At 44.8% G+C, this 12,661-nt stretch overlaps 1 protein-coding gene across 4 annotated transcripts in view; it reads left to right on the top strand.

Annotated features, from left to right (window-relative positions):
• Nucleotides 1-12,661, top strand: part of PAX7 (paired box 7) — a 113,443-nt gene that overhangs the window by 52,564 nt on the left and 48,218 nt on the right. For all 4 annotated transcript variants that reach the window (XM_068916152.1, XM_068916153.1, XM_068916150.1 and 1 more), the window contains exon 5: nucleotides 2,339-2,538. In XM_068916152.1, coding sequence (XP_068772253.1) covers nucleotides 2,339-2,538 — 200 coding nt within the window. The remainder of the gene's footprint in view (nucleotides 1-2,338; nucleotides 2,539-12,661) is intronic.

Below are 12,661 nucleotides of genomic sequence, written 5' to 3'. Positions count from 1 at the left end.
TGCTGTCACCATGATGCTTGCCAACCAGACTGGGGCTTTGTTGCACTAGGCATGAAACGTGCGGCAGTTGACAGTTCCTGTGCTGAGCTCACAGGCTGGAAGAAGACTGAAAGTTGGTACTTAAGCCTGTGTATTAACTGTACAGAAGCATGTTCTGCTGCAGAGATAAATCACATTTTAATTTAGTATATTTTCCTTCCCCCTCCTCACCCTAGGCCTCTTGTATTCTAGACCTAAACTCACCTCTGTCCTCATTTTTTTCATATTGGGTATTTCCAAAAAAGATACTGCCTAACTAAACCAGTAACAGCCAGTGACTTAGGCAGTTAACATCATGAAATGGACTGTATGCAATAGGCTTCCAGATGTGCTTTTGCGTAGTATGGTACTGCATAGTCCAGATGTGCATCTACCTGACCAGAATCATCTGGGACACAGATGTGCAAGGCTGTTATTCTAGAGTGCAGATGTTCTTTTTACACCAGACTTTCCACTGAAAATGCAAGTAACCCGAAAACTAGTTTAGTGCCAAATTTCTCCTATGGACAGGACAATAAAGCTGTCTTAATGTGGGACAGATGCTGGTCCGCTGAAGTCAACAGTGAGAAATAAATGGCTCTTTTTCTGAGAAGATTGGTGTGTATGAAGACCCTGTGCATTGGTAAGCCGTAGCTGGAATTAGAAGCATAGGAAAACCTCCTAAGGTGATTCCTTTGGCCCCTGAAGAAGCCATCCGTTCCAGCGCAGCAAAGTTTGACTCCACCACAACTGTAGTTAGCAGCTCCGTTCTGACACTGCATCCTCCCTCTGAAGCTCCAAGACACAAATGCATTTTATATTGCCCCACGCTGAATGCAGTGGCATTTTATGACCACCTCAGTATAAACAAATGAGCTCCAATGGGAGATTTGCCTCATACTCCTCAGACTGCTGCTGCTCTTCAGCAGCTGTTGAGGAAGTCACAGCTGCCATTTTCAGCTCTGAAGGGAGAAAAAAAAAGGCAGATTTTGGTTGCAAGTTCAGACTATTGCATAGGAGCTGAATAAAAAGAGAGGACTGTAAAGCAATATTGCTAACTTTAGAGAATTTATTTTAAAGATGAGCGTGTGTAAGTCTTGCTTCTAACAATAAGCGAGTAAAAGTTTATCTGAAAGAAACAAATTTCTCGGTGAGCGCTATGTTTAAGCAGATTCTGGCCCCCAGTCTTATGTCTGTGCATTTATTCTGAAAGGTAGTAATCAAGCTTTGTGTAAATCATGAGTATGCATTTAATGAGTCTATCTTCATGAGAGAGAAGGAAAAAGAAATGGAGGCCTGATCGCTCACGTAGCTGAAAGGCTGCATATATCATGTTCTTCCTTCTCTGTTTCCATGAACTAGTGGTTTGTTGTTTGATATTAGCTCCTGCACCCTGCAAACAACGAACTGTCAGCAAGTCCAGCTTAATAGTGCTCGAACAAAAGCAGCATCTTTTTTTTTTTCCCCCCATGCTGTCAGGGCTGTTGGCTACGGAGGAGGAAGGAAGCAAAGGGCCTGTGGAAGGGGTGGTTGTGGGCCAGGGTGTTCAAGGCAGGGAGGCGGGAAAGGCAGAGGTTCAGGGCAAGTGAAGGCAGAGGAGGCAGGTGCCCAGCAGGCCTTGGCAGAGGACCTCCATGGCATCATAATGCTGTTGGAGTCTGGCCTTCTGCAAAACTCCTACTGAAATTTGGGAAATAGAGAGTCGAGGAGAAGAGGAATTGTATCCTGCGGGCAGGCCAACCTGGAGGTGAAGCTGAGCAGGAAATGTTTTCCCCAGCTGTAAAAGTTACTAATATTTCTTTCTTTTCTTCCTAAAGTGGTTAAAAATTAATAACTCAGACACTGATACTTCAAAAACACAAGAGGAAGTTAGCATGCACAAGTCAAAGCATCTTGTCTTGACATTTTTATGGGCTCATTTCAATTTCTCCATCTTTTCAACATCTAATTTCCAATTGTCTGACACTTACAAGCTCAAAGTCATTTCAAACAAAAAATGGAAATTTCTTGAAATAAGATAAGTCAACAGTTGTGAGATTTTTTTCACTACAACATTTTGAACGATGGACCTTGTTGACCCAGCCCTTTCCTGCAAACGGTTCTGATTTTGTTAGATTGTCTTTTTACAATGTGGAAAAAAAAACCCAACAGCAATAAAAATCTGGTAGATTTATTGTAGTTAGAGTATTTGTTCTGATGGATACTATCAGCATAGAATTGCGATTCCTTCACTGGGTTACTTAACTCCTCCTTCAAGGGCCTTTCTCCCTATGGCTTTTTAACCAGACAAGCCTCGCTTCCCATTTCTTTCCCACCGCAGGTAACAGGCTGGATGAAGGCTCTGATGTCGAATCTGAACCAGACCTGCCTTTGAAGCGTAAGCAGCGCCGCAGTCGAACCACTTTCACTGCTGAGCAGCTAGAGGAGTTGGAGAAGGCCTTTGAGAGAACCCACTACCCAGACATCTACACACGGGAAGAGCTAGCTCAGAGGACCAAGCTCACTGAGGCCCGTGTTCAGGTAAGGACGAGAGCAAGCGAGTGGCGAGTCAGCCTGATAGCCTGATGGCACAGCTTCTATGTGTGTTTACCATGGGGAAGGAGGTGGTGCTGCTGGGGATGAGGCCGATAATGTGCGTGTACCTCTTCTCTGAAGCCAAATTCCTAAGGATCTGAGATGTATGGCCAGTTAGGCCAGTCTGTTTCTGTAGGTTCCTCGTGTTTCCATGGATTTGTAGGTGTACCATTCTGATTTGGCCCATTACAGAAGTACCAGCTGGAAGATTTCCATCGGGTCGGCATCTGGAGCCAAACTGTCTCTAGCTAGGCAAGATATTTAGCTCTGTGTTCTGTTTGAGGAAATTCCTCCATTGGCCTAGGAGGGAGCAATGTGTGTATGTTTGTATTTGGTGTTTCAGGAGAAATCATACCATTTACCAGCTTTGCCCAGGGGAGCAGATCATATTTTGCAAAGTTTGCAAGTTGTGTGTGTGAATTTTTATAAAACTTTTTTTTCCCCCAATCTCCAGAGAGTACAGCAAGGGCCGGAGGAGGGAAGAAGAGGGGAGGAGCAGGAAGGGAGGGTTTGGAGCAGGGGGACTCTGACATCTACACGATTAATAGCCCTTGTGGGAACTCCACACAGAGACCCTTATGTCTTCCAGATAAAGGCTGGGTCAGCAGTGTGTGCAAACACGCAGAGGGATAAGGAGTGTGAACAGATTGGGGGGTATAATAGAGTCCCTTGGGGAAAGGGAAAGAAAGGGGGAGGGATTGGGGATTGTGCTGGGTTAAAGAAGCGAAATGGAGACCTCAGCAGTCCGTCCTCCGTGTGGCCAGTGCTATTGGGTTTCAGGCTAAGTACAGGAGTCTCTGTGCATACAGCCTAGAGTTGAATTGCAGGCACTGAGAGAGGAGGGAAAGAGTACTCAGGCTTGCGACAAGGAAACAGTCAGTCAATTAACTAGCCCCTCAGAAGCAAAACAGGCTTTTTTTTGTTCTGCAGTGCACAGGAGAACGAGCTCGATGTGCGCACTCAGAAACCAAAAGTGCAAAAGGTTGCGCTGCTTCCCAAGCTGCCTGGGAATGGGCACTTCCCACACGCACCTAGGATGTTCACTGAGTAAGGATGTTTCCCATTAGCCTTCTTTCCCAAAGAGGTGTTAAGCCAGCCATAGCACTTGCAGTAAGATACCTTCTCGTCTCCCTCCAGCTTTCTCTTGAAATTGGCTAGTTAGGTGATTAAACGACCAAAGGTCGGAACGTGTGAATAACCCCACTTTTATTTTGCATATTCAATTTCTAATTGCTCTTGTTTATGTAGATGGACATAAGAAAGAAACTAATGGAGACAATAGAGATGTTTCTGTTGAAAGCGGACTAAAAAGGGCATTTCGAGGAAGAACTGAGTTTAAGTAACCTCTCTTTATGGTGTAAGAGAAACCTGCGTTGCCCGAGCAGTGATGAGGGCATGCTGGGGAGGAAGGGAAAAGCCCTGAAGTGCCAAGGAGTGCAAAACCAGAGGCAGGATCCCTCTTTTCCAAGGCAATCTGACCTCGTGGTGACAAGGCTGGGAGAAGGGAGTGAGGTGAAAGCAAAGAAAGGAAAAGCTAAATAAATAAAGAGACCCTTTCCATCATCTCAGGCTGTGATCTCCGAATCCCTCTACTTGCTCCCAGGCAGCTTGCATGGAGGTTCCTGCCAGGACTCTCGTAGCAGCTGTTCTCCGAGGCGCATTCCTGATGGCTTTCTCATTCCAACATCCTGGCAGACTCAGCTTCTTCCCACCACTTTTAAGCCTGCCGCCCTTGTAAAATTTTCTGGATATCAGAGCAGATCTTTTACAGGCTCTCGGGACCTACAAACATTAGTCAATCAAGCTCTTGTGAAGGAAAAAAAGCCACACACACACACACACACACACACACACACACACACACACACATGCGTGCACACACACGCCCCCAGGCAGGGAATCTCCTACCACCTTATAGACTTATTCCTGTCTCAAAAGAGTTTGTAAGGCCGAAAGAGACATTTTGGATTAAAGATAGCTCTAATAACAGTAGGGCCAGCTGAGACTGGGGTTTCTGGGTGCTTTAGGGCAATGCAAACATCTACTTGGAGACAGACTTTGTCCCAAAAGGCTTGTTATGTTAACAGGTAAAAGGGGGATGGGTAGGGGGAGAAGGAGGTGTGGAAAATGTTTTGTGACCCATAGTCACAAGACCCAAGACTAGCCTTCGCTGCTCTTCAGTGCTTGTTCACTGCTTCCTCCATCTTCTGGATCTCAGTGTCTCCTGTCTGCTGCATGACTAGGGCTGGACGATCCCCAGATCAAGTGCAAAGTCTCTGAATCAGAACTCTGATGTTGCTCTCGGGTTTTATTACTGTATCACATGTAAACCCCATCCCTGCACCAGAATCCTTTTGAGTTAGTCACTGTACCAGCACCGAAGAAAAGACCAAGCCTATCCATCAGTTTGCTGCATTCTGCCTCTCATCTCTGTTTGCTTTAGCATAGGAAAGGTGAGCTTACCCAGCTCTCATTCATTCTCTCTGGCACCTAACTGTCCACATAGCATAATCTCCTCAATGTGAAAAGCTGATAGCTCTGTTAAACTTTAGTGGCAGGCCTTGGAGTCTGGCTGGTCACGCAGCTGTCCAGCTAAGTGGAAGTTTGACACGTTGACAGCTAATAAAATTCACAAGCTGAAAAACAAGGCGTGGGGGGCAGTTTCAAGCTCCACGTTCTCATCTGCTAGGAAGATCGTGGAGGGTGAGCAGTATTTTTGCAAGGTCACTACAGTGTCTGCATGGCTGAGATGCAAGATTCCAGCATTCGGACTTTGACACACCCGAAGGTACACATCGTTCAAAGGTTAACCCAAAACTCAGTGTAGCAAGAGACAAGACTGCTGTGGATTTCCACAGGCTCAGAATCACGGTGCCAGATCCATGCCCAGGGAGGCTACCAGTGGGAAATTCCCACTGACTAGTTTTTGTGCGAGGCAATGTTCTTGACTCCTATATCCACACCGATTGCTCTTTACAGAACGAATTCTTGCCTAATGGCAAGCTCCTGTTTCCACTTTTCCAGAAAACAAGCTACTGAATCTAAGTGTTGACAGATTTGTTCTCAGGGCCAGGGAGTGACACCCTGCTTCAGCAGGGTAATACTGTGTGGTAAATGGCCTCAGTATGCACAGGCCAGGGAGGCTCTGACGCTCATCAGAGTAGGAAGCATTAACCTAACACCAGCTTGGTAGGAAGCACTAAGCTGACACCAGCTTGGAAGCTGGAGGAATGATCTCAGGTACAGTTTTCATGACATCAAAGTGGTGAACTTGGCGCCCTGTTTTTAAACAGTCTTCCCAGTGCTGAGGCTAAAATTGGCGTGCAATTCTGTGGCCGAATGCAATTGCGGGTACAAATATATGAACTCTGGGAATTAGATGACTACCTTTCTGGTTCAAGGACAGTATCAGATCTGGATTCTTAGGACCATGGCTCTGTGAAAACTAACATAGTCTGCAGACAGATCATTTCATCTGCCTCCCAGCCCTACATCCACAGCTAAGGAGCCCTTGTATCATGCTTCAGATTATAACAAATTCAGACTTCAGGGATTTTGAAGTTGCAAAGAAAATAGCCACAAATCTTCACTCATCTCCAGCACTTCTGTTGTGAGTGTCACAGCTATAGACATGGTATGATAGGAGAAGAAAGCTTGCTTCTCGTTGTCATGTCAAGTTGATGACCCTCTTTTGCTTGGATCTATAGCATACATGCTATGTACCTACATGCTAGGATCCCGTGCTGCGAAAGAGCTGAGACAGAGGAGAAAATGAGTAAAACACTGCAAGAAATGGTGTTCTTCTTCTGCAAGAACTTGCAAGATTTTAGTAAAAAAAATTTCTATCACCGGTTTGGACACAAATTCTGAAACATTTTTACAAGGAATAACTACGTTTGACAGCTGAGCAATTCACTTAGGAAATTTAACAGAAGTCCTGCTTTTGACCTTCAGTGTATTTTGGATTTTACCTCAGTAACTGACAATGTCAAACTTTTTGTCTATTAAAAAAACAGCAACAACAAAAAACTCGAAATGGGATGCTGTGATAATATGGGACCTTTTCTCCCTGGCATTTCCAGAGAAGGGAAATTGTATCAGAACTGCTATTTTCTCACAAACAGCTTCAGCTTTGTCAATACAGCATTCTTCAGTAGGAAAACTGTTTTGTCAAAAATTCCTGCCTAGGTCTAGAAATGACTTCTGAAGACAACACTGCCGTCAGTGTCAAAAGAGACCCTGGGTACCTCAGTCATGGGTCTAGGGAGTTGGACCTAACGCATCCCTTAGACAACACCCTTTGTGGATTTATCTAGCCAAATGTGTTGTACTTTCAAGACGAGTTACAAAAGGATCTCAGTGCTAGTTTTAGTTGAACAATGTCAGCGTTTAAGGTAAAACAAAGCAGAGCGTATGCCCGAGTTGTCCTCAGATCAGCCTCACAATCCCAAGTCACTTAGAAATTTGTGCACTAAAAATCTTTCCCGTATAGACCCTGGTGCATAAGTCCCCACGCAAGCAGCCCATCTTCGCTCATCCTTGTGCTATAATGAGTCAGATTTGATGGGTTCCAAAAGTATTATCTCAGAAAGCTTTCCCAGAAACCTACCAGAAGTGTTCCCAAAAAATAGATGGCAGCTTTTGCTACTCAGCATCACCTGTGATTGATTCAGATGGGCATACCACAGGCAGCTGGGTGCAAGCATGCATACCGCGGGCGAGTATGTTGATCCAAATTCCTATGGTTCAGGCAGTGAGTACTTTCTGGAAACAAGTAAGAAGCAAGAAGGGGTGGGTGTGTTGCGATGCTGATTTCTGCTATTAATCCTCAGGAAATTCCATGCACTGAGAAACTCTTATTTCAATAACAAAATTAAACTAGGGAGAAGGAGTCGCAACCCAATGCTTTATTGATCAGTTTTATGATTGATACCATTGTGATTTCTGCCTGGGAGAAAATTGCTGTTTCTTTTAATAAAAAGGCTCAGAGCAGTTCTGTCTCTGAAATCTCGGTGCACGTTGAGGATACTCACGTAATACGTATTTTATGACACAGTTTCAACCTGTAGTAAACAAGCAGATGTATTCTAGATTGTGCTGTAGTAGCTCAGAAATGCCAGACAGAGTGCCATGAGAAAAAAAACAATTCAGATTTTTTTGAAATTTTTCACAGCATAAATCAGTTTTCTAAGGGAAGAAGCTGAAAAGCACTGATTTCCCATTTTCCAGTAGCGCTCTGAAGTCTAGTTCCGGAGAAATGAATCCAGCAACTTCTTAAACATCTCTGTGGTGTGCTAGTGGGGACCCCAGTGATCTGTCACCAGGTATCTTTAGAGCCAAAGACTTACACCAGTTTTTAAGGTGGTGCTTTTTGAAAATGAGGGATTGTATGGAGGGAGGGATGGTATGGGGATAAGCATGTCTCCCCCAGCTCTGAGCTTAATTGGAGTCATGCTAAGCTGCTTGAGTCTAATGTTGTTTGCCTGGTGTTTTGATTCCAAAACTCTTTGAGACGTTTCCAAACTGGCTCTTCTAAGGCAATCCCTCTCTCTTAAAGGTCAGCTGGGAATGTTTTCTTTCTTCCTGTGGGTCCAGCTAGTTTACATTTCTTGTGAAGAGGGCTGGGATGAGGTTATGACACAACAGCTGCCCTGTGTTTTTGGCAGGAGCCAGGGCACTGAGAGGCTGTGCACAGGAGCAGGGAGTTGGGGCTCTCGTTGGCAGAGGCTGGCTTGGCACGCTCGTTTGCCACGGCATCAGGCCAGCGGCGCTCTCGCACACTGGAGTGTCCGGATAGATGACCCAGGGTGAGAACAGCCCCTGGCACCGCGGCAGCCAGTCCGTGAGAACCTCAGTGGCGCTGCCTGTGCGTGTGCCCAAGCACGGCGAGAGGCCTGCAGTGCGGTGCCAAGCAGCGCCCAGCTCCCGCCAGAGGTCGGGGCTGAGGGTAGCCTGCTCTTGCAGCCAGCTTTAAAGCAGCAGCTCCACTACGTAGAGCCAGCAAGGACTCTGCACTGCGTAGCTGAGGGCTGAATGCAGCTGAGATGGCAAGGAGGGTCCAGATGCTTCCCCCACATGTCTCATGGAGACCTTGCTGCACAAGGATGCTGCTAAGGAGAGAAAGGGGGAGGTTGATTACAGCCTCACAGCATCACTTTCCATTTGTTTTTTAGTTGCAAGCGCATCCTGTGTCTGTTTCCAAGGGTTTGCTTAGAAAAGGATTAAGGCTTTTGATATTTTTAGTAGAAATGCAGTAATCAGCACCCTTGGAAATAGAAATGTCCCACTGAAGGGGGACATAGTCCCAGCTATGCAAATGAGTCAGACCTGTTTCGTTAAGTATATTATAGTTTACTAAAGATGAAAATGAAAAGCCTAGTTCTCTAGTCCTTCTAGCAAGACATTGGCTGAAATCAACAGGAATAAAGTCAAGCTTCAGGCTTTGCTGCATACTTTGACAAGACCAACTTGTTTTATATCTGTGTGGCAGGGAATCTGTATGAGATAGTTGGAGTAACCTCTGTCAGGAAATGCTCTTTTGAACTTGCTAGCTACTGCAGGTAACCTCATGAGGCAGAGACGGAGGAATCCATTCAGGTTTGGTAAAACATGACACACACTGAATTTTAGATAAAATTGTGAATTTTGTTGTTGAGATTCAGAAAAGTAAGTCCTTACTTCTGCTCATTTGTCCTATTCTTAACTCAACTTTCTGCTGTTCTTGGTCTGCTTTGGACCAAGGAGCAAAATGGCCAGCCTTATGGTCACCCAGTTGAAAGAGGGATCCACTAAACAACATGCTAATGATTTGCTTTTCTTGCAAAGAAAAGAGGATCCAGAGGCCAAAGCAATGAACTAGGTCTCAGTTTCTTGGCTGAAATGGTAGTGTATAATGCTGCACCGTCAGCTAGGCTAAATGGAAGTCAGTGGAGTTGCACTGATTTATAGCAGCAGAGTGTCTGTGCTATTGTATTAAAAACAAATAGGGCCTCCTAGAGGTTTTATGAGAAGAACTTGTATCACGAAATTTGCAGTCCAACAAGGGTGGATCAAACTGATTCTCATACGCTTCACACACACACCCTAGATTGAATTTCTTATTCTGACATAGCCACCACCCAGCGTGCCAGGTAAAGTGAATAAGCGTGCCATTGCTTTGGGCAGCCAGGATGCATGAGGCTGTTCCTCAGTCTCCCCGGTTAAGGAAGGAGGCCTTCTGTTTCCTGGGGTACTAATTAAATAGATTGCTTGGTTGACAATGAAAAATCCTTATAAGAGTTAAGAGCAGGGTTTGTCAGGTTGTTTTAATCTTTTATCCATTCCCCATAGCGTTTAAGCTATTTTTAAAGGGTCACAGCTTTTTCTTTTGCAAAGAAAATGTTGATAGTATAAATTGGTGTGCTGCTGGTTTGTTGTTGAAGCCGAGTCTATCTCCAGCCAAACAATGGCAGCAGGAAATCTCTATCCCCAACATCTCATTCACCTCAGTGAGGTGTGAACATCAAAGCCTGTTCAGGAAAGTTTAAATGCAGCTCTAACACCATTGAGATTGGGCCATCTGAGAAGCAGGTATTCAAGTGGAGCAAAGGTACTGCATAAAGCATGCTGCCTTGCAGCTGCTTTATGACAGCAGTGAATTCATCATGACGAAGCTCTTTCAGCTTTCACAAGTCCCATTCATTGTCAGACATAAAGTTTATGGAGAGATAAACAGAAAAGTAAAACAGAGGGTTTTTTTTTTTCATTTTATTTATTTAACAGATTTTCCTCTGACAACTGAAATAATCACTGAGAAGCAAGCACGGTATGCTAAATGTAGAGCTGGAAAATATAACAGCAACTCTATTTGCAAACAGTCGTTCAGTATCCAGTAGCAGTTTCATACAGTGCTAATTTTTCTTATTTGCTGAACATAAAACCTCCTTATTACAGTAAGTGGTAAAGCTGCATCTCTAGGCAGGGTTGGGTTTGGAGCTGTCAAGCCATGAGTTCAAATCCTGACTTGGTCAGGGTGTCTCACTATAGAAGCAGACTGAGCTCTTTCATTTCTCCTGCCTCCTATTTCCCCGTCTGGAGGATGAAATCCATTTGTAGTTATGAGGTGTTCATACTGTAATGAACATTTAAAGTCAGAGATGGACTATTGGTAGAGTAAGTGGTTGTGACATGATTAATTTTCAGACTGTTGACTATAGGTATGTGAACAAGTGTACTCCTGCAGGAAAAAAATGCGTTTCTTTTTTTCTGCATATCTTACTTTCTTATTTGAAATATTTTTTTCCAGATTGCCAGCCAAGATTAGAAACCAATGTCGTACATCACATATCTCACTGCTAACAATTGCTTGTTAAAAAAAGTAGATGGCAAGAAAATCCACATACCAGAAACTGTGTTTAAACTCTTCAGTAGATAGTAATAAATAGCTAACACCTTCAGAAACTGGGATATGCTAAGAAATATAGGCTAAATTCGCTGGATAATCTCATTTGTGAAGAATCATTTGTTCTGCTCTATTAACCTTGTTTAACATTTATCTTCTCTGTATCACTCACGAGTGACAGAGGCTCAGTATTTTAAGCACTGAACCAAAGTGTCAGTAGATATGGCCATATCCCTACACGTGCAGGTAAAATCTACATGCTTAAAATATGTGCGCTGTTGTGGGCTGTTTTCATGTTCTGTAAGGAATTATCTCACTAGCCCCAATGATGCTTGCACGTCTCTGATGTCTGGTTTTTGCTTTCCTCAGCACCTGGCAGAGGAAGCGTAACCATCACTAAGCTGTTGTAGGGACTTACCGAACCCCATCTCACTGCAACATCTCAGCTCATTTCAACTGGGGAGAGCTGACCCTCGGCAGCATCTGAAAGAAGACGTTCAAATGGAGCAATAACTACCTTTGGTCTCTCACCACTGTTGCTGCTAGAGCCACTCTCTCACCCTCTCTAAAAGCCTCCTGCACGATCCTGCGCAAAAGCCAGGATCTGCAGCGTTTGCAACGACTGTGGACAAAGCAAGGCACTGCGGAGAACTGCCCTAGTTCTGAGGAGGGCTTTAGGGACCTGATCTGGCCAAGCCTCCTCCATGCAAGCAGTCCTTCTCTGATTTTGGTGGAATTTTTTTGTGTGCTTTAGCCATAAATGACCATGTGATTCTGTTCCATCTGTTTTCTGCAACCTCTTGGGCCTGTGAAAGCAAACACATGTTGCATCTCTTCCATTCTGCTGGAGAGCCGGACCACGACTTGGCGCTTCTATCCCTGTTTTCATTTATGAGCTCATTTATCCCATCCATCTTTCTCCAACATCAAGTCCTGATTAGGCTGAGCAGGAACACAACAGGCTTTCTTTCCCACAGGAGGCTCTTTTTGACCTTCCTTTCCTCTCCTTGTCTGACAAATTGTGGGAGCTGACCCATATCTCAGCGGCTGCAGGGATAATTCAGTCCAGCCCCATCCTGGCAGGCAGCTGTCTCCTCAGCCCTTCTCTGCTGTTCTGCTGGTTGAGAACAAGTGGCTAGGACATCTTGGGTAGGCCATTGGCAGGGCTGGGTGCACGCGTTCCCGTTAAATAAAAAACAGTGCTAACCTTTGCCCCAAACCCAATCTGGCTGGGAGGATCAGCTCTTCTGAAATCAGCTGGTTCTGCTAGGCAGACAGTGATGGATTGGAAAGATTTCTTAGTCTCTCTGTGCCTCCCTCTCCCATCTGTAAAGAGGATGGTGAAGGTAAGGGATTGAGTAATATTCTGCACTGAATAATTAGTGTGCAGGATCCTTCTAGCGGCATACTCACTGCATAACTGCAGCACGTGGCACAATGAGGGACTCCAGTCTTATCTGATCCTGGTCATAACTAAAGCAAGAACAACCTGCTTGGATATCTTTTTATAAGTTATTTATTTTCCGTGTGAGTGAGCACTCCTGTGTCTATGTGCAGGGCAATGTTGTTACCTGCATAAACCCCTTTCCCAGGGAAGACTTCAGATATTTGGACCTGAAAGAGGGCACAGAGATGATGGAGCAAAGTCAGGATTTGAAGAGAAGTTAAAGGCAGAATGAGGAGGTCCCA

This window comes from Struthio camelus, chromosome 21 (genome assembly GCF_040807025.1).
Source record: "Struthio camelus isolate bStrCam1 chromosome 21, bStrCam1.hap1, whole genome shotgun sequence".
Taxonomy (NCBI): domain Eukaryota; kingdom Metazoa; phylum Chordata; class Aves; order Struthioniformes; family Struthionidae; genus Struthio; species Struthio camelus.
Note: the sequence above shows the minus strand (reverse complement) of the source record. Positions and strands in the feature narration are given on the sequence as shown.